The 21,366-nt window shown below is 48.0% G+C and overlaps 1 protein-coding gene across 1 annotated transcript in view; it reads left to right on the top strand.

Annotated features, from left to right (window-relative positions):
* The first annotated feature begins 541 nt into the window (after positions 1 to 541).
* LOC136610287 (NXPE family member 3-like) overlaps positions 542 to 21,366 on the top strand; it is a 31,999-nt gene continuing 11,174 nt past the window's right edge. Inside the window, exons 1-5 of the mRNA XM_066589519.1 lie at positions 542 to 575; positions 3,820 to 4,063; positions 11,003 to 11,177; positions 16,527 to 16,625; positions 20,655 to 21,170. Coding sequence (XP_066445616.1) covers positions 542 to 575; positions 3,820 to 4,063; positions 11,003 to 11,177; positions 16,527 to 16,625; positions 20,655 to 21,170 — 1,068 coding nt within the window. The remainder of the gene's footprint in view (positions 576 to 3,819; positions 4,064 to 11,002; positions 11,178 to 16,526; positions 16,626 to 20,654; positions 21,171 to 21,366) is intronic.

Genomic DNA, 21,366 nt, shown 5'->3' with positions numbered 1-21,366 from the left:
TTTTAAAAAGTTTTTCAGCACATTATATGGTACTTTAAATAGCACCATTGAAAAATACAACTCGTCCCGCAAAAAACAAGCCCTCATACAGCGACGTCAATGCATAAATAAAGGAGTTATGATTTTTTTGAAGAGGGGAGGAAAAAACGAAAATGGAAAAAGAAAAAGGGGGCCGCGTCATTAAGGGGTTAAGAAAAGCTTTGGGTGGAACTTCTCTTTAGGCCTAATTCCCTATTGAACCTAATAGCGCAGTGCTCACGGTGCAGAATTCCGCAGCGTGAAATCACCCATCCTCACCCGCGGCATGTTCTATTTGCTGTGGGCGTACACGCGGACATTTTCCATTGCAGTCAATGGAAGCCGTCCGTCAAACTATCTTCCGCTGTAGCACAGCGGTAGATAGCGTGAAAACGCTTCCCCGCCCACGTCATATGACATGGCCGGCGTGTCATGTGACGCTGTGGGCGTGTCATGTGGCGCTGCGGGCGCGTCACATGACACTGCTGGCGCATCATGCGCTGTACTGCGCATGCGCGCTGGCATGGGATGCGGGACGTTGGCCAGCGGATCCGGAGGTGAGTATGGACCTGTGGGGGTGCCGTGACGGACTCTGCTTGCGGAGCCCGTCACGGCTGTGGGCACAAGGCCTTAGGAGTGACTGAACATCGCTGCAGTTCATCATTGCGATGTCATTAAATAGAGTTTTCAATTATTGGATGATGCTGTATATAAAATCAGCTCTGGCTGTGGGTCTTTACAGTATATATATGTGTATATATAGTGTCTTGCGAAAGTATTCAACCCCTCACATGTATTAGCATTTACCACTGTGTGTAACTTCCAAACAAGAAGCAGTCGAACAGTTAACAAACTATGTGAGCGTACGTCATGTCCCTGTGTGCCACCTGAAATGCGGGGAGCTGTGCTCCTATCACCTGCGCACCCATCAGGAGAGCATGAGGTGTGTCCTGTGTGGTTATAGCTCAGTCCTCAGGGAGTCACTGCCATATCAGCAATGTGGACTAGAAAGCAGCAGCTGCTCCTACTGTGCTGTGTGGGGTGTATCGGAGGGGTGAGTACACGGGGGTCACACACGGGGGTCACACCGGGCGATGCTGTAGGACCACTTTCCAAACTTCACAAAAACTTTTCTTTTCTTCTAAATGAAGAGTCCTGTTTGGTTGGAGGGAGTGTGATGATCGCTGGCTGCGGTGGGGGGCGCTGATGTAGAGCTTGGACTGGTTCAGGTTTCTATGTGATGATTTAGAGTTTATATTGATCGGTGCCATCATGTTCTTATGTAATATCTAAATGCTATAGTAACCAGCTGCACCATCGGGGGGCGCAGTGCTGCCACCAGCAATACAAGTACCTCTTATTTCTTGGGGGATGTTGTAGAATTTTTCATTTTTTTTTGTTAATGTATTTGAAATTCTATATTTTTTTAGCATTTTGTCAATTTTTATTTAAAGGGGTTGTCTCGCGAAATCAAGTGGGGGTATACACTTCTGTATGGCCATATTAATGCACTTTGTAATGTACATCGTGCATTAATTATGAGCCATACAGAAGTTATTCACTTACCTGCTCCGTTGCTAGCGTCCCCGTCGCCATGGTTCCGTCTAATTTCGGTGTCTTCTTGCTTTTTTAGACGCGCTTGCGCAGATGGGTCTTCTCCCTTCGGCTCCGCTCGGCGTTTTGGCTCCGCCCCCTTGTACGCGTCATCGCGTAGCTCCGCCCCATGACGTGTGCTGGTTTTATCTCTGGTTTTATCCTGCAAAATAAAACCCCTCCCACGGCTCCGTTGATAAAAAAAAATAAAATGCTAGGGATCTTTGAATGCAGCGATTAAAAAAAAATTATATATATATATGATTTTTTTTTTGTAAAAGTAGTAAAAAACTCTTACAATTTGGTATTGGCATAATCGTACCGGCCTGTAGAATGACTTTAATACATTATTTATACTGCTCAGAGAATGCAGTGAAACATAAAAATAAAAAACATGCCAGAATTACAGATTTTGTTAATTTTGCCCCCAGAAAAAATGGGATAAAAAGTGATCAAAATTTTACATTTTCCTAAAAATTAGATAAATGAAGACTGGAGTTCATCCCGCTATAAACACGGCCGTCTAGAGCGCTGGCAATGGGAAATAACATTACTACGGCTCTTGGAATGCAGCGACCCAAAAGCAAACCTTTAAGAAAAAAAAAATGTTTTAAATGTACAAAAATAGCAAAACATAAAAAAACGGTATAAAGTTGGTATCACCAGAATCATGTGACTCAGAGAATAATGATATCACACTATTTATTCTGCACGCTGAACACCGTAAAAATGAAATCCAAAAAACAAATGGCAGAATTTCATTTTTTTCCCCCAATCTCTCTACAATTTTTCTTACAAACGTTATACAATACATTATATATACCCCAAAATGAGGCCATCAAAAAGTACAACCTGTCCCGCAAAAAACAAGCCGTCACATGGCCGTGTCAATGGAAGAATGAAGAAGTTATGGCTCTTGGAACGCGACTGCAAAATTAGCTGAAATTACCCGCCACTGAAGGGGTTAACAATAAAGGAGGGTCAGGAGCGGCATTTACCAAAACATAACAGTCATTTAGCCTTTTTTGCTTTTTATGGTATAGAGGCGGTAATATTGTCCATCCGGGGAGGAGATATAGAAGCCAAGGTATTACGGAGAGAAGCATGTTGGATAATAACCCCGGACAGGAGACATCCAGAAGGTCCCCACCATAGAATGGACCCACATTACATCTACTGAGAAGGGGAAATCAATCAGTAATTAGGGGGGAGGGGGGTTAGTTTTTTTTTTTAAAAACCCTTTTGCATATCATAAATGACTGTCCGGTTATTGAGCACCAAAATTTGTTCTCTTTTATTGAAATAGAAGCAAACTGATAATAATAAGAAGCCATGGGCGTGTTGAAGCTGCTTACCTCCTCCGTCTGTTTGTATACTCTCCCGTGTTTGTGTGGGTTTGCTCCGGGCGCTCCAGCCTTCTCCCACCCTCCATATACATACTGCTCGGCTGATTTGGATATTGTGAGCCCCAGTGGGGACGGGCGTGATGGCGGTCTCTGGATAGCACTGGGGTGTATGCGGTATATACATAAATGTGGACAGTTTATTTTAATTCCCTGGGTCTGAAGAGGGATATAGCTTTGGAGATACGTAGAGATGACTGCCTTTAGCATGGACAGTCGATAACATTGGCACCCCTCTCTGGGACTGCCAGTTATTGTAAGCAGCAAGCCACGCACATACAGAGCAGAGATGCAGCAGAGCTGGGATTGTTGGAAGCCTGTGCAGCTCATCAGACATCACAGCACAACACTGGGGCTATAATCTGTGGGCCAGAGAGAAAAGCACAAGCTCATATTTGCAGCCTTTTCTTTGTTTCACAGCCCACAAAGTCTGCTCCACTTGCATCTATCCATCGACTCTTGACCTGCTTTTGACAGACTATGGTGTGCGTGGTTCCAGTTCTCTGGCATCACTGCATTATGACTATTCCTCAACAGTTATGCACTAACCACTAAACTACATGTGAACTCCCCCTGCGATACGTTACAAGCTCGGGCCAACGGATAGCTCTGACTGTACCCCTCTGGCGAGATGGCACCCATTAAACAAAATAAAATAGCCAACAAGCTGCAACCGTATGCCTGACCCAGCGGCTGAGCGGACACCCGATCTAATGAGCCCTGCAGCCACAGGGCGCATCCCACGTGGAGGCCACACCATCTTCACCTCCTGTGCCCATCCCAACCATTACTGATGTGTTGAAAGCAATCACGGAGTCCCGCTCTGCCCTCACCGAGAAAATCGATGCCTTGCAATCAGACTTTAGTCTGCTGAGAGCGGATGTTCAAACGCTGCGGGAACGCACGACCGAGATTGAGACCCGAGTCTCTGACCTGGAGGACACCACTACACCGCTCTCTGACCAGGTACAGACTCTAAGCACCAGTTTTGCAGCGCAGCAGAAGAAAATTGACGACATGGAGAACCGGTTGCATCGATGTAATCTCAGGTTCGTGGGACTGCCGGAGGGAGCAGAGGGCAACAATTCCTGTGATTTTTTTTGGAATCGCTCCTCAAACAGGCATACGGCCAAGATTCCCTTTCACCTCTGTTTTGTGTGTAAAGAGCCCACCGTATTCTATCTAAAGCCCCGATGCCTGGAGGAGACCCTCATACCTTCATAGCTAAATTACTCAACTATAGGGACAGGGACAAAGTCTTGGCGCTTAACCGCATGAAAGGTCGGAGGGCAAACAGTCCGTATCTTCCCAGACTTTTCCTTGGAGGTGCAGCAGAGGCGACAAAAGTTCGCAGAGGAGAAGAAAGAAAGGCGCGCTAAACAGCTTGTCTACGCCATGTTGTACCCTGCTAGGCTAAAAGTGATTAAAGGGGTTGTCTCGCGAAATCAAGTGGGGGTATACACTTCTGTATGGCCATATTAATGCACTTTGTAATATACATCGTGCATTAAATATGAGCCATACAGAAGTTATTCCACTTACCTGCTCCGTTGCTAGCGTCCTCGTCTCCATGGTTCCGTCTAAATTCGCCGGCAGCTTGCTTTTTTAGACGCGCTTGCGCAGTCCGGTCTTCTCCTCTCAGCACGAGCCGCTTCAGTGTGCTCCCCGCTACAGCTCTTCTGCGCATGCGCAGACGAGCTGTCACTGCTCGGGAGCGCGCTGGAGCGGCCATTCTGTACCATCCTCTGTTAGAGGAAGGTGCAGAGCTGCCGAGCTGTCCGGAGAAGCCGCCCAGCTGTCCCGCCGTCCAGCCGTCCTGGTAAGTGATGGGCCGGGGGGGCTGCCGCTGCGCCGGGGGCTGGCTGCCGCTGCGCCGGGGAGGGGGCTGCCGCTGTGATGGGGGGCTGTCGCTGCGATTGGGGGGGGCTGTCGCTGCGATTGGGGGGGCTGTCGCTGTGATGGGAGGGCTGTCGCTGCGATGGGGGGGGCTGTCGCTGCGATGGGGGGGCTGTCGCTGCGATGGGGGGGGCTGTCGCTGCGATGAGGGGGGGGGGCTGCCGCTGCGATGGGGGGGCTGCCGCTGTGCCGGGGGGGGGGGGGCTGTCGCTGTGATGGGGGGCTGTCGCTGCGATTGGGGGGGGGCTGTCGCTGCGATTGGGGGGGGGGGCTGTCGCTGCGATTGGGGGGGGCTGTCGCTGCGATGGGGGGGCTGTCGCTGCGATGGGGGGGGCTGTCGCTGCGATGGGGGGGGGGGGGCTGTCGCTGTGATGAGGGGGGGGGGCTGCCGCTGCGATGGGGGGGCTGCCGCTGTGCCGGGGGGGGGGGCTGTCGCTGTGATGGGGGGCTGTCGCTGCGATTGGGGGGGGCTGTCGCTGCGATTGGGGGGGGCTGTCGCTGCGATGGGGGGGGCTGTCGCTGCGATGGGGGGGCTGTCGCTGCGATGGGGGGGGGCTGTCGCTGCGATGAGGGGGGGGGCTGCCGTTGCGATGCGGGGGCTGCCGCTGTGCCGGGGGGGGGCTGTCGCTGCGATGGGGGGGCTGCCGCTGCGATGGGGGGGCTGCCGCTGTGCCGGGGGGGGGGGGGGCTGCGCCGGTTACCTGCTGCCTGGCGGTGGGTGACTGGTCGGCCGTGTTCACTTCAGGGGTCCGGTCGGCGGCTGCGGGGCGTCTGGTTGCCATGGAGACACAGCTGGTAGCGTCTCGGGAGCGCACACGTCGGGCTACAGCAAGCAAAGGGAAAAGAGCCGGCGGCCATCTTGGGAAAATTTTTATAAGTTGCTGGAACGGTAAGTACAAACCAGCTAGAAAAGTCATTTACAGGGGGGCTTAGTAATGTATGCTTAATTAGGGGGACTGGGCAAAAAAAAAAATCCACTCCTGCCTCGAGACATCTCTTTTAAGGACAATTGCTCCCATTTCTTCGAGAGTGCAGGAGATGTCCTAAATTGGCTCGAGCAAAAGTGAATCCTGTTTGTGAGACATTACAAAATTGACGCCGTGGCTGGCCTACTCTTTCTTCCGTGTGGCAACAACTGAAGGAGATTCCTCCCCTCTTCCCTACCACTCCCTGTCCTATCTTGCTTTCTTTCCCCTTTTTTGCTTCCTTTCCCCCTTTTCACCTCCTCTCCCCTACTCACCTCCTTAGCCTCTTGGGCCAGCCACTTATGATACAATCGTTTTTGGTATGTGATGTGGGTTGTTGTCAATTATGCTATTCCTCTCCTCTGATTTTCCCGGTGATTTGGTGATATTACTCTCTGTGGCCCTTCCCTGGTGGACCGCTCCTAATGGCCAATGGCCTGAGGGGGCTCCTCTCCTAGGGCAATCAGCCCACATATCAGTAGCCCATATTATAGCCGGGTATATGCGAGCTGTGGTGATACAGCCCACACCTACACAATTGTGTCTCATACTCTTTTGCAGGGGGACCATATGACTATATTTGCTCTCTCTGTCTTAGGTTTCTCTGTTGGTTTGCTGGGGCAGGCCTAACGGCCCTCACAAAGTTTCGTATTATGGGATCCAAACCTGTCCGAAGTTTGGGAGGATGGGTAGGGTGGGAAGGGGTTTTTGTTATGGTTCATACATCTAGGACAGTGATGGCGAACCTTTTGGAGTCCGAGTGCCCAAACTGCGACCTAAAACCCACATATTTATCGCAAAGTGCCAACATGTCAGGGGGCGGGGCTTATCACGACGTATGATTTTACCTCCGTCGTTCTAAAAAGGACAGGGCCGCTTCAAAATAGACAGCGTGCAGATTTTAACTGCTTTTTGGATGCGCGTCCATCAAAGTAGCACATTATTTACCCCACATGGTGACCGTCATCCGAAAAAATTTAAAAAAAAGAACGCCAGAAATGCACTTTCAGTCACCCTGTCTCCCAGAAAAAAATGCAATAAAAAGCGATCAAAAAGTCGTATGTATTCCGAAATGATACTAAAATAAACTACTGGACATCTCGCAAGAAATGAGCCCTCGCACAACTACGTTGATGGAAAAATTAAAAAGTTATTGTGCGCAGATGATGGCGGCAGAAAATAATTTTACAAAATTAGATGTCTTTACAAAAAAATAAAAGTAGTACAGCAAAAAAAACTATACAAGTTTGGTATCATTGTAATCGTACTGACCAACTCGTCCCGCAAAAAACAAGCCCTCATACAGCAACGTCGATGGATAAATAAAGGAGTTATGATTTTTAAAAGGGAAAAGGAAAAAACGAAAATGGGGAAAAAAAACGAGTCCACGTCATTACAGGGTTAAACGTGAACTTTGAGCCACCTGCACATAGCCGGGTCAGATCCCGCAGCGGAATCAACCCTGTGCCTCGCCAGTGATCCCCGCGTACCTATCCGGGTTCTTCATAATCTGTATTGCGGCTCTACCAGCCAGCATGCATGCGCAGTACAGATTATGCCGCGCTGACGCAGGTCCTGCGGCCATTCTGTAATTATGACTGCGGAATGGCCGCAGGACAAGCTGCTTCCATTGACTTCAATGGAAGCCATCCGTGCGTAGCCCTCACAGAATCGCTGCATGCTGTGATTTCTCTTCCGCGAGCGGAAAATCGCAATCAATTTCTGCTCATGGAAGTGAAACCACGTATTTCCCCAGCGTGCTATGGGGCGGTATTTGCTGTGGAGTTCAGAGGTGGACGCCCGCTGTGGACTCCACAATGCAAATCCACCTGTGTGCGTTCTGCCAAAGGCCGCCTGCACATGAGCGGAAATTCCGCGGTGGGATTTCCCGCGGAATTTCCGCTGCTGGAAGCCTGCATAGGATTGCGTTAACAAACGCAATCCTATGCAGACGGCCGCGGTTTGGCCGAGAGAAATATCGCGCAGCAAACAAATTGCGGCACGCTCTATTTCTGTGCAGGGCTCGTAGAAATGTCACTCACCCGCTGCCGGATCCGGTCTGCCCAGCAAGCCAACACATCAAACAGCCGGAGCTGCGGGGCGCGGGTGCGTACGCACTCGTCCCTGCAGGTGCTCGGGTCGGATCCCGCGGCGAGAATTCTCGCTGCCGGATCCGACCCGCCCGTCTGCAGGCGGCCAAAATACAACATGCTGCGATTTTCCATCCGCGAGCGAAAAGTCGCAATTGATTTTCGCTCGGCGACATGGAAAACTGATTTCCAACAGCATGTCTATGTGCAGTATTTGCACACCCGCTCCGGATTCCGCAGTGCCAAAACGCCCGTGTTTATGTGTGTAGCGGTGAACTGAAGTGTTTAGCAGTTATCTTTGCAGTAACTGCTGTTCGCTTCTTACTTTAACCCAGGCAGCAAGGATCTTCTTTTAAACCTCTTCTTTACTGCTGCAGCTCCGCTCTGCTTCTCTCACCACGGGCACTCACTGAGCGAAGGCTGTTGTCGGCTCTGCATTGGAAATCCCCGCACTACTTCTGACATGGGAGGTAGAAAGCGCTCCCATTGGGCTGCTGTGCGGAGGGGCGGGGATATGAGGAGCAGACAACAGCCTGCGCGTGCCGGCATCTCCTTCACCTCCGCTGCCGTCTGGGCTTTATTTAAATCTCCCGCTATAGGAGTGACAGGGGAGTAAGGAAGCGCTCCCATTGGCCTGATGTGTGGAGGGGCGGGGGGGGGGGGGGGGGGGTACGAGGAGCTGCTAGAAGACCGCGCGTGCCGGCAATCAAGTTCACTCTGCAGTCAGCGCTGCCCTGCCTTACGTTTGACAGGGCAGGAAGCTCTCTCTGCAGTGCCGACGGCCGGGTGATATCAGCGAACAGCACGCGTGCCGGCAGAAAGGACTCCGCGTGCCCTCCCCGGCACGCGTGCCATAGGTTCGCCAACACTGATCTAGGATAACTATTCTGCTTTATTGCACTTTTTTTTGGCACGACTCTTCTTTCGGTGTTATGCGGGTGTCCTGTGCAAACAATGTCCAACTCTATAGCAATGGCTCGTATGCATCTCAAGCTGATCTCCCGGAATGTTAGGGGCTTGAATTGCAAATTTAAGAGTGCTTTAGCTTTCAACTTTCTAAAAGTCCATTCTCCCCACATCCTACTATTCCAGGAGACACATCTACAGGGCTCAAAGATACTGGCTCCTAAGAGGGCCAATATAGGCTCTGCGTATCATGCTACTTACTCCAACTATGCCAGAGGAGTCAGTGTCCTGGTAGCTAAATCAGCCCAATCAGGGGCGTGCCTAAAGGCTCAGGGGCCCGGGTGCAAAAGTTCAGCTCGGGCCCCCCCCAGGTGCTATTTCCCCCTTGCCCTGTATCTATGCCTGAGGGCCAATGTCCACGTGCAGATTTTATTTATAAAATCCGCACGGGAGATCCGTGCATCTTACTGCCCATAGGGATGCATTGGCATCGGTAGGGCAGCTAAAAGCATGCAGATGGGATTCCTTCCCGGCGTGCGGGTCACACGCACAGGAGGAAATCGCAGCATGCTCCATTTTCCTGCGGATCTGCCACACGGACGGCTCCCGCGGCTTCCATTGAAGCCTATGGAAGCTGTTCGTATCTGCGGCACAGCCGCAGCTGTTTTTGTACTGTGCCGCGGATACGCGGGAGAACAGAAAATTTTTTTAAATATTGGTGCGCGTGCACGCGGCATGCTGCCGGCGTGTCAAGCACATCCGCCGACCGGAAGAAAGAAAATCCGGCCAGCACAGAGAGGAGCCCCGCAGCGTCAGGAGAGGTAAGTATAATGTATTTTCTCTCTCCATGTCCACGGGCATGTACGGATTTCACTGCGGGATTCAGCAGTGAAATCCGTCCGCGCAAGTGGGCATGAGGCCCGAGAGTGAGATGGATAGATACTTAGATATGAGAGCGATTCAGAGATACATAGATAGATAGATATGGGGATGGATAGATAGATATGATAGATAGATAGATTAGATAGATATGGAGATAGATAGATAGATAGATATGAGATAGATAGATAGATTAGATAGATATGGAGATAGATAGATAGATATGAGATAGATAGATAGATAGATAGGTAGGTAGATATGGAGATAGATTAGATAGATATGGAGAGAGATAGATATGGAGATAGATAGATAGATAGATAGATAGATAGATAGGTAGATAGATATGGAGATAGATAGATATGGAGATATATAGATAGATAGATTAGATAGATATGGAGATAGATAGATTAGATAGATATGGAGATAGATAGATATGGAGATAGATATAAGACTAGGCAAGATAGTTAGACAGACACATAGAAAGACAGACAGATAAATAGATACATACCTTGGTGCCCGGACTACGAACTACTTCTCTGCTCAGGAGAGCAGGTGTACGCAGTGTCAGCAGGGAGATGACATCATCCCTGGGCCACTCCATACCTTGCTGTGCCTGTGTGCCGGTAAGTCCTCTCTGCTCCTTCCCCCACCCCCTCCTCTTCCCCTGTCCTCTCTCCAAGTCCCACCCCTCTCTTCACCTACTCTCCTCCTGGCTTGTGCTGTCAGCTGGACCGCACTAACTTAGCATGCGGCCGCCGACAGTACAAAGTGAAAGTAACCTGTATATGCTGGAGGGCGGCCTCTGGGCCCCCTAAAGCACAAGGGCCGGGTCGCCGTTGCGACCCCGGCACCCCCTACCGGTACGCCTATGAGCCCAATTTGTACTCCGACAAATCCGCATTGATCCTGGGGGTTGGTTTCTGATCCTTCAAGGCGCCTTTCATGGCCGGCTCCTCACGATAATCAATATCTATCTGCCGCCCCCCGCTGATATTAAAATCCTCTCTTACGTGATGGCCCAGGTGGTTTTGCTTGAACCTGCTCCAATAATATTTATGGGGGACTTCAATCTTATTTTGGACCCCATGCGGGACCTTTTCACTCCAGCTGCCTCGGTATCAACCAGATAGCTTACATGGGCAGACTCCTACTTGCTGCAGGAAATATGGCGTCTGTGACACCCGCATGGCACTGCCTATTCATGTCACTCCTTAACACATAATGCCTTTTCCCGTATCGACCTATGTTTCAGCTCCCCAGACTGTCTTCCTATGGTGCGGGATGTTTCCTATCTGCCCAGGGGCATATCGGACCATTCCCCACTCCTGTTGGTCCTCGACCTTGGTGTGAAGGGCTCTTGCTTTTTGTGGAGACTCATCCCTTTATGGCTGGCGCAGGGAGAGATACATGAGTATGCTCAGCAGGAAGTAGAGATATATTGGGAGGTCAATAAGGGGACTGCCTCGGAGCTGACTGTGTGGGATGCCTTTAAGGCTTTTACTAGGGGGTCTTTCACATCCGCTATTGCTGAGTATAGAAGGTCTCTGCAGGCTGCCCGATTGGACCTGGAGCGCCGCCTTGTTGCGGCGGAGGCCAGGCCCATAGCAGATCCTTCCCCAAAGGCCTACCAGGACTTAATTAACTTACGGCGGGAATAGAAGTTACTACTCACTGAGTATACCAAAAGGAAACTTCTTTACACTCGTGACCAGGTTTTTGACCAGGGAGATAAGAACGGTCATCTGTTGGCCTATTTAGCAAGGGAGGATCAGACTTTGCCGCCTGGTGGATAATCCAAAACTGATCAATCAAACATTTGCCCACTTCTATAGTAATCTTTATACTACCAAGCTTAGCTGCTCAGATGAAAAGCTAACAGCTTACCTTGGTGATATCCCCTTCCCTGCGCTGAGCCAGAGTAGTGCCACTTATTTGGATGGGGACTTGAGTATAGAGGAGGTAATGGATGCTATCAAGTCACTCCCCAATAGAAAATGCCAGGCTGTTTCCCTGAAAATAAGACATACCCTGAAAATACGACATAGCATGATTTTCCTGAATTTTTGAGGATGCAAAATGATTTTTCAGGCTTTTTGAGGATGCTTGAAATATAAGCCCTACTCCAAAATTAAGCCCTGCTAACAGTTAATTAAAAAAATCAATTTAAATAGTGTCCAGGCAGCTATACATGTAAAAATGTTAACCTTTTTGAACAAAAATTAATATAAGACACTGTCTTATTTTCGGGGAAACACCGGTAGTCCAACTACACCCCATACAATACAGCAGCAGTCATGCCTTGTAACAATCACATGATTATATGATTTTTTTAATCTTTAAATGGCCAGGCCTGGGGTGTATCTAAAGGCTCAGGAGCCCGGGTGCAAAAGTTCAGCTCCCCACCCCTATCTAAATCGTGCTGCATACAGCTGCAACATGAATGATCTAGTTCCTTGGTGTAATCTTTCCAAACATGACTTCTTTCCAGCACTTTATGAAAATTTGTTTGCAGCCCCTCAGGCCACTCGCACACACACACCACTATCTACCGCTATTGGTGCAGCATTCCGAGTGCCGTACAACTTCCTCATTGATTTCAATGGGGTTGCTTAGGTCTGAGCTTAAATGCAGTGTTTCTAATACCGTGATTTTTGATAATTGTCTGTTCTATTTTTGCTTTTTCACATTTAATTTTTCGTATTAAAAAGCACCATTAAAAACCATCATTCGAAATTGCAGTAAAAATGCCATGATTTAGAGCTGCGTTTTCTAAATGCAGGTGTGAGAGGGGCCTTAGGGTGGTTCATGTTTTTTGTCCGTAAGTAACGGCCATTTTCTGTGATTGTTTTAAATTTTATATTTCCCCTTCTGTGACGCATTTATATTAGTGTAGGGACCCACTACAATGCAAGGAACCGTGAAGTGGTTAGTGGGCTCATGTATCTTGGCCAACATCCAACCAATGCCTTGCATTTATTATCTATCATTCACATGCAGCGTGGCTTTAAGACTCCAGGGGGAGCCCAGGGTGGCAGTACCAACGTGGTTCACTGATGGAAGTGCAGGGCAACCCGCCGAAATTATCATGGCGTCATTAATAGGTTGCTGGTCTGCATGGTGAACTACATATATCAGAATAGTCTGGCACCCTGTGAAAAAAATTGGTTTCTGTTAAAGTATCAAGGAGGAGCAGGAGTAATAATATCCGAGAGTGACTGACAAAGCTAATTCCCCCTTTTTTGTGGTGAGAGAGGATGCATTTTTCTCCTGTTGCAGCGAAAAGAATCATTAGGTTCCGCTTCTTTCCGCCGGTGGAGAAGAAAAGTCTGGGGAAATCCAACCTTTGTTCATCTTTATGAATGTAAGTATATCAGCACTGGCAGTTGACAGGTGGATACGCTTATCCATGAGGATTCCCCCAGCTGCACTAAACACCCTCTCTGACAAGATGCTAGCGGCAAGGCAGGCCAGCACCTCCGGGGTGTACAGCGCAGGTTCGTGCCACGTGTCCAGCTTTGACACCCAATTGTTGTATGGAGCACTGGCATCATGGAGAGCAATGGTACGATCAGCTACGTACTCCCTCACCATCTTTTTACAGTGCTCTCTCCAACTCAGCCTTGACTAGGTAGTGGTGACACAGTCTTGCTGGGGAGCCATAAAGCTGGCAAAGGCCTTGGAGAGTGTTCCCCTGCCTGCGCTGGACATGCTGCCTGATCCTCCCGCCTCCCCTGCTACTTGGCCCTTGGAACTGCGTCTTCTGGCACTAGTGCTGTCAGATGGGAACTTTAGCATCACTTTTTCCGCCAGGGCCCTGTGGTATTGCATCACTCTCGTATTCATTTCCTCTTCGGGAATGAGAGTGGAAAGGTTCTCCTTATACCGTGGGTCGAGAAGGGTGTACACCCAGGATGGGTCTAACGCGAGGGTCATGGGAAAGGCCGCCTAACATGAAGTCAGCCATGTGTGCCAGAGTACCATACGCAACACATTGCTGTCCTCACTAGGAAGATGACTTTCAGGATCATCCTCCTCCCCCTCCTCTACAGCCCATACACGCTGAACAGATGAGAGGCAAGCAGCATGGGTACCCCCTGCAGTGTGGCCAGCTGTCTCTTCCCCCTCCTCCTCCTCCTCCAAAACGCGCTGAGATATAGACATGAGGCTATATAGTCTGGCTATCAAGCGACATACTGTCATCCCCCATCTCCTGTTCCCACCACAAAATGTCGAACTTTATGCTTAGCAGCGAACTTCTCAGCAGGCAAAGCAGCGGGATGGTAACACTAATGATAGCCGCATCGTCGCTCACCATCTGGTTAGACTCTTCAAAGTTTCCGAGGACCTGGAAGATATCTGCCATCCATGCCCACTCCTCCGTAAAGAATTGCAGAGGCTGACTACCACTCCGCCGCCCATGTTGCAGCTGGTATTCCACTATTGCTCTACGCTGCTCGTACAGCCTGGCCAACATGTGCAGCGTAGAATTCCAGTGTGTGGGCATGTCGCACAGCAGTCGGTGCTCCGGCAGCTGAAACCGACGTTGCAGGGTCCTCAGGGTGGCAGCGACCGTGGTGGACTTGCGGAAATGTGCGCAGACGCGGCACACCTTGCCGAGCAGGTCAGAGAAGTGGGGGTAGTTTTTCAGAAACCGCTGAACCACCAGATTGAAGACGTGGGCCAGGCATGGCACATGTGTGAGGCTGCCGAGCTGCAGAGCTGCCACCAGGTTACGGCCGTTGTCACACACGACCATGCCCGGTTGGAGGCTTAGCGGCAAAAGTCAGAGGTCGGTCTGCTCTGTCAGACCCTGCAGCAGCTCGGGGGCCATCTGCCTCTTGTCACCTAAGCTGATTAGTTTCAGCACGGTTTGCTGACGCTTGCCCACCGCTGTGCTGCCGCGTTGCATGCTACTGACTGCTGGCGACGTGCTCACACTTCTTAATTGAGAGGTAGAGGTGGCAGAGGAAGAGGAGGAGGGGGAGGGTTTGGAGGAGGTGGCATAAAACTCCGCAGATACCAGCACCGAGGTAGGACCCGCTATTTTGGGTGTGGGTAGGACGTGAGTGGTCCCAGCCTCCACCAAGTTCACCCAATGTGCCGTCAGGGAGATAAAGTGGCCCTGTCCGCCAGTACGTGTCTGTGGTTAAGTGGACCTTCCCAGTATCTGCGTTGGTGAGGGCATGATTTATGTTGCGGGAGACGTGCTGGTGTAGGGCTGAGACGGCACACCGGGAAAAATAGTGGCGACTAGGGACCGAGTAGCGCAGGTCCGCCGCCATCATGGTTTTGAAAGCCTCCATTTCCACAAGCCTGTACGGCAGCATCTCCAGGCTAATTAATTTGGCAACGTGCGTGTTTAAAGCTTGTGCATGCGGGTGGGTGGCGGCGTATTTGCGCTTTCGCTCCAACGCTTGTATTAGCGACAGCTGAATGCTGCGCTGAGAAACATTGCTGGATGTAGTAGAGGACAGTGGAGGTGAGGGTGTGGGTGCAGGCCGGGAGGCGCTCGTGCCTGTGTCCTTGGAGGGGGATTGGATCTGTGTGGCAGGTTGGGGCACAGGGGAAGAGGCAGTGGTGTGACCTGGAGCAGTGAATGGCCATCGTCCCACCTTGTGGGGTGCTTGGCCATCATATGCCTGTGCATGCTGGTGGTGGTGGCTCCCCGGCTGATCTTGGTGCGACACAGGTTGCAAACCACTGTTCGTCGGTCGTCCGTGCTCTCACTAAAAAACATCCACACCTTTGAACACCTAGCCCTCTGCATGGAGGCTTGCCGCGAAGGGATGCTTTGGGAAACAGTTGGGGGATTCTTCGCTCTGGTCCTGCCTCTACCCCTGGCCACTCCACTGCCTCTTCCAACCTGCCATGCTGCTGCACTTGCCTCCCCCTCTGAAGACTTGTCCTTAGTAGGCTAAGCAAACCAGGTGGGGTTAGTCTCCTCATTGTCCAGCTGCTCTTCCTCCGAATCCTCTGTGTGCTCCTCCCTCGGACTTTCAGCCCTTACTACTACCTCACTGACAGACAACTGTGTCTCATCATCATCATCCTCCTCACCCACTGAAAGCCCTTGAGACAGTTGCCGGAAGTCCCCAGCCTCATCACCCGGACTCCGGTAACTTTCCAAAGGTTGGGCATCGGTCACAACAAACTCATCACGTGAGAGAGGAATCGTTTTTTCCCACTCATGGCAGGGACCCGAGAACAGTTCCTGGGAGTCTGCCTGCTCAGAATGTGTCATTTTCATGGAGTGAGGAGGCTGGGAGGAAGGAGGAGCAGCAGCGAGAGGATTCAGAGTTTCAGTCCCTAGGCAGGGAGTACTGGACTGTGTAGAAGACTGCGTGGTCGATACCCTGCTGGACACGTTTTCTGCCATCCACGACAGGACCTGCTCACACTGCTCTGTTTGTAATAAAGGTCTACCACGCGGACCCGCAAATTGTAAAATGAAGCTGGGGAGCCCAGAAACTTGCCTCTCTCCTAATCCCGCAGCAGCCGGCTGTGATTCACCACGACCAGGAACTCAGCCTGTGCCCACACCCTCACTTGGACGTCCACGTCCACATCCACGTCCTTGACCCTTATCCCTACTCCTCATCATGGCAGATTAAGAATAGAGCAGGGCCCAAATAAATTACCCCACTGTACAGCATTGACAACTGTGGCTTAATTCACCGCACACAGAGACTTGTAGATAGCGGAGGCTCTATGCTGTGACTTGAAAAAATTAACCCGCTGTCTTGCGCTGATACCTAGGGGTAATTTACCACTCGCAGAGACTTGTAGATAATAGAGGCCGTGTGGAGTGGGAGAAGACTCTAAAGCCAGTGGATAGTGCTGGTAACTACGGCTATTTCAATGCCACCAAGGAAAGGGTATTGTGAGACGCTCTGCGCAGCGGCAGAGCTGAAATACTTTGCAGTGGCCCCGGTAATATTAGAGTACTGTTTAGCGGTGAGACCGCTGTCTAATGCACTGCAGACACAGAACGGTATAACTGAAGTCGTTTGCAGCAGGCTAGGAAATATTAGAGAGCAGTTTCACGTTGAGAGCTGGTTATACGGCACTGCAGGCTGAGAACCCTATTACTGAAAGGCTGGGAACAGGCCTAGATGCGTAATACAAAAATGGATGCACTACTACTCCCAGCCAGCCACAACTATAATGCCCCCGTCAGATGTAGCCCAAAGAAGGAGCTTTGGGGTTCTTGCACAGAGGATCAGGAGGACTGTATAGTGTATATAACTTTCCTTATAGAAGTGGCTGTGCCCCAACACTCTGTGTTATGCGCTGCAGACACAGAACGGTATAACTGAAGTCGTTTGCAGCAGGCTGGGAAATATTAAAGAGCAGTTTCACGGTGAGAGCTGGTTGTACGGCACTGCAGCCTGAGAATGCTATTATGGAAATGCGGGGAACAGGCCTAGATGTGTAATGCAAAAGTTGGTGCACTACTACTCCCAGCCAGCCACAACTATAATGCACATGGTCAGATGTAGCCCTAAGAAGGAGAGTTGGGTTTCTTGCACGGAGGATCAGGACTGTAAAACTTTCCCTATATAGGTAGCTCTTTCCCTAAACTCTGCATAATACACTGCAGACTGAGAACGCTATAGCTGAAATCGCCTGCACAGCCTGAGATGCTTAAAAAAAATAAATTGGTGCACTACTGCTCCCAGCCAGCCACAACAGTAATGCACACTATGAAGAGTAGCCCTAAGAGGGACCGTTGGGGTTCTTGAAGACTGGATCCTACTCTAACACTTTCCCCATATCAGCAGCAGCACTTTCCCTAACCTCTGCCAGCATGCGTCTGAGGCGAGCCGCGGGCGGGACCAGTTTAAGTACTTGGCAATCACCTGATCGGCCCAGCCACCAACTACTGGGGAAGGGGGCTGGCACATCACAGCAGGAAGTGGTAATGCCTTCCCCGCATGTCTATTGGCTAGATAATGGCGCTAAACATGCAGGGAAGGAAATGCAATTGACTCGAGTACCGCGTGGTGTTCGTCCCAAGTAACGAGCATCTCGAGTACCCTAATACTTCAATGAGCATCAAGCTCGGACGAGTGTGCTCGCTCATCTCTACTAGATAGAAATGAAATAGATACATATGAGATAGCTATGATGATGGTAGATAGCTATGAAATAAATAGAAAGATAGATAGCTATGAGAGATACATATAAGAGAGATGGAAAGATATGAGAGAGATACATATAAGAGAGATAGAAAGATATGAGAGAGATACATATGAGAGAGATAGAAAGATATGAGAGAGATACATATAAGAGAGATAGAAAGATATGAGAGAGATACATATGAGAGAGATAGAAAGATATGAGAGAGATACATATGAGATAGATAGATATGAAATAGATAGATACATATGAGATAGCTATGATGATAGATAGATAGATAGATATGAGAGGGATATATGAGAGATATATATAGAGATATAAGATTGATAGATTTATTGATATGAGAGAGGTAGACAGATATGAGATACATAGATAGATTTATATAGATAGATATGAGAAAGAGAGAGAGAGAGATAAGAGAGAGATAGGTATGAGAGATAGATAGATAGATAGATATGGTGATAGATAGATAGATATATATATGAGATAGATAGATATGAGATAGATAGATAGATAGATAGATATGAGATAGATAGATATGAGATAGATAGATAGATATGGTGATAGATAGATAGATAGATATGAGAGAGAGATAGATAGATGTGTGAGATAGATAGATAGATAGATAGATAGATAGATATGAGAGTGATAGATAGATAGATATGAGATAGATAGATAGATGTGTGAGAGAGATAGATAGAAATACATATGAGAGAGAGAGATAGATAGATATGAGAGATATAAATAGATAGGCAGACAAATATAAGATATATAGATAGAGATATGAGAGAGACTGACATACGTGTATGCTATAGATAGATAGATAGATATGAGATAGCTAGATAGATAGACACAGCCATGAGATTGATAGATGTGAGATAGCTAGATGTGAGGGACAGAGATAGATAGAAAGATAGATATGAGAAAGATACATAGGAGAAAGATAGATAGATATGAGATAGATAGAGAGATATGAGATAGATAGATAGATAGATAGATAGATAGATAGATAGATAGATAGATAGATAGATATGAGATTGATAGATGTGTGTGTGAGAGAGAGATAGAACTATAGGTATGAGACAGATATGAAATAGGTAGATAGATACATATGAGAGTGATAGATAGATATGAAGTAGATAGATACATATGAGATAGCTATGATGATAGATAGATAGATATGAGAGAAAGAGATGAGAGATAGAGAGATATAAGATTGATAGATTTATAGATATGAGAGAGATAGGCAGATATGAGATAGATATGAAACACATATAAAACAGACATGAGATAGATAGATAGATAATGAAAGAGATAGATAGATAGATGTGAGATAGATAGATATGAGGGAGACAGATATGAGAGATATGGATAAAAAGATAAGACACATAGATAGATATAAGAGAGAGACATATCAGAAAGCTAGATATACGATAGATAGGAAACAGTTATTAGATAGATAGATAGGTATGAGACAGATATGAAATAGATAGATACATATAATATAGAGATACATATGCGAGAGATACATGTGAGAGCGATAGATAGATATAAAGTAGATAGATACATATGAGATAGCTATGATGATAGATAGATATGAGAGAGATATGATAGATAGAAGATTGATAGATTTATAGATATAAGAGAGATAGACAAATATAAGATAGATATGAGACACATATAAAACATAAATGAAATAGATAGATATGAGATTGATAGATGTGAAAGAGAGAGATATGAGAGTGATAGATATGAGATAAATAGAAAGATATATATCAGATAGATAGATAGCTATGAGAGATACATATGAGAGAGAGATAGATAGATAAATAGATATGAGAGATAGATATGAAATAGATACATATGAGATAGCTATGATGATAGATAGATATGAGAGAGAGAGATGAGAGAGCGAGATAGAGAGATATGAGATTGATAGATCGATAGATAGATATGAGAAAGAGAAACATATGAGAGAGATAGATATGAGATAGATAGAAGGATATGGTGATAGATAGATAGTTATGAGATAGCTAAGAGATGGATAGATAGATAGATAAGAGAGAGATGAGAGAGAAATATAGCTATGAAAGAGATAGACAGATAGATCTAGATAGATATGAGAGAGATAGATAGATAGATAGATATGAGCTAGATAGACAAATATGAGCTATATTGAAAGTGCGACTGCCTCCCTCCTCTTCTTCTCTGCTTCATCTTTGGCTGGTCGCACTGCCGGCCGTGTAATTGGTACGGTGCGGCTGACAGTGCCTCTTCGGCCAATAAGAGGCCAGAGCATCATCTCCTGGTCTCCTGGCATTATTGCTCAATATCTTGGGTGCCATGATGCCAGCAGTTTGGGATGGGACGCTACAGCTTGATTGGCCAAAGTGGTTTTCTGCCTTCCGGCCAGTGCTGACAACAGGAAATTTACCAGAGACACTCTGCTGCTTCCAGGGTGGAGAAGAGAGGTAAGTTATCTATTCTTTAGTTGGTTATAGCATGCTCAGCTGTTTAAAAGAAAAATATATATATACTCAGACAACCCCTTTAAGGAGTTACAGGAAATGAATAGAAAGTAATTTTAAAACCATAACTGGATGATTTTTAAAAAACAGTTGGATTCATTATTCTCTTCGTGTGCCAGCAGTCATGTGAGTAGAAGCATGATGATAGAGCTGTCTAGCCAGAGCTGTCTCTTGAACATGTCTTATAACCTCCTCTAAGATTGCGTATTCTTACTGCTAATGAGTCAATGTTATCAGCTTTTCTACAGGTTCTTAGTGATGGATGAGTTGGATGATTGGACGGAAATACCAGCCTCTTTCAAGGTCTTCCTACAACCCAGCGCCAGACAACCCTTTACACCAGTTGTTCCTACAAACTTAAATCTATCAGAACTTCTCCAGGTCATTGAGTGGCCTAAGCCTCCATCGGTTGTCAATCATTCTAGTTTCTCAACAAGCCCCCAAAATTCTCATTACCGCTTGTTGAATCTTCGGGATACATACAGGGTCGGTGAGTTTTTGAAAGTAGTTATCACAGCTCGGGATCACCATGGACAACCAAAGAACTATGGTGGAGACTTCTTCCAGGCCAAGCTCCACTCTTTAAAAGTGAAGGCCGGAGTGACCGGGCAGGTGAAGGACCACAGCAATGGTAGTTATTTAGCCACATTCCTCCTTCCGTGGTCTGGGGAAGCTCAAGTGCACATCAGACTCATTCATTCAAGTGAGGCCGTGGATGTTCTGAGGAGGAAGAGGGAGAGTGATCCTGGAAAGGTGATTAATGAAACATGGAGTTCAGGATTACTGCATTTTTTCTGACTATAAGACACAGTTTACAGCAAGATAAAATCTTACTGTAAAGCATCTGCACCTTATCACCCAGAGGCAGGGGGGTCTGACAGATCCAGAGACTCCTGACCTTTGCTTAGTGTGCTGATAGATCATCAGGAGAACTCTACAGCCATACATA

This window comes from Eleutherodactylus coqui, chromosome 2, assembly GCF_035609145.1.
Source record: "Eleutherodactylus coqui strain aEleCoq1 chromosome 2, aEleCoq1.hap1, whole genome shotgun sequence".
Taxonomy (NCBI): Eukaryota; Metazoa; Chordata; class Amphibia; order Anura; family Eleutherodactylidae; genus Eleutherodactylus; species Eleutherodactylus coqui.
This window is presented reverse-complemented; position numbering and strand designations above follow the sequence as displayed.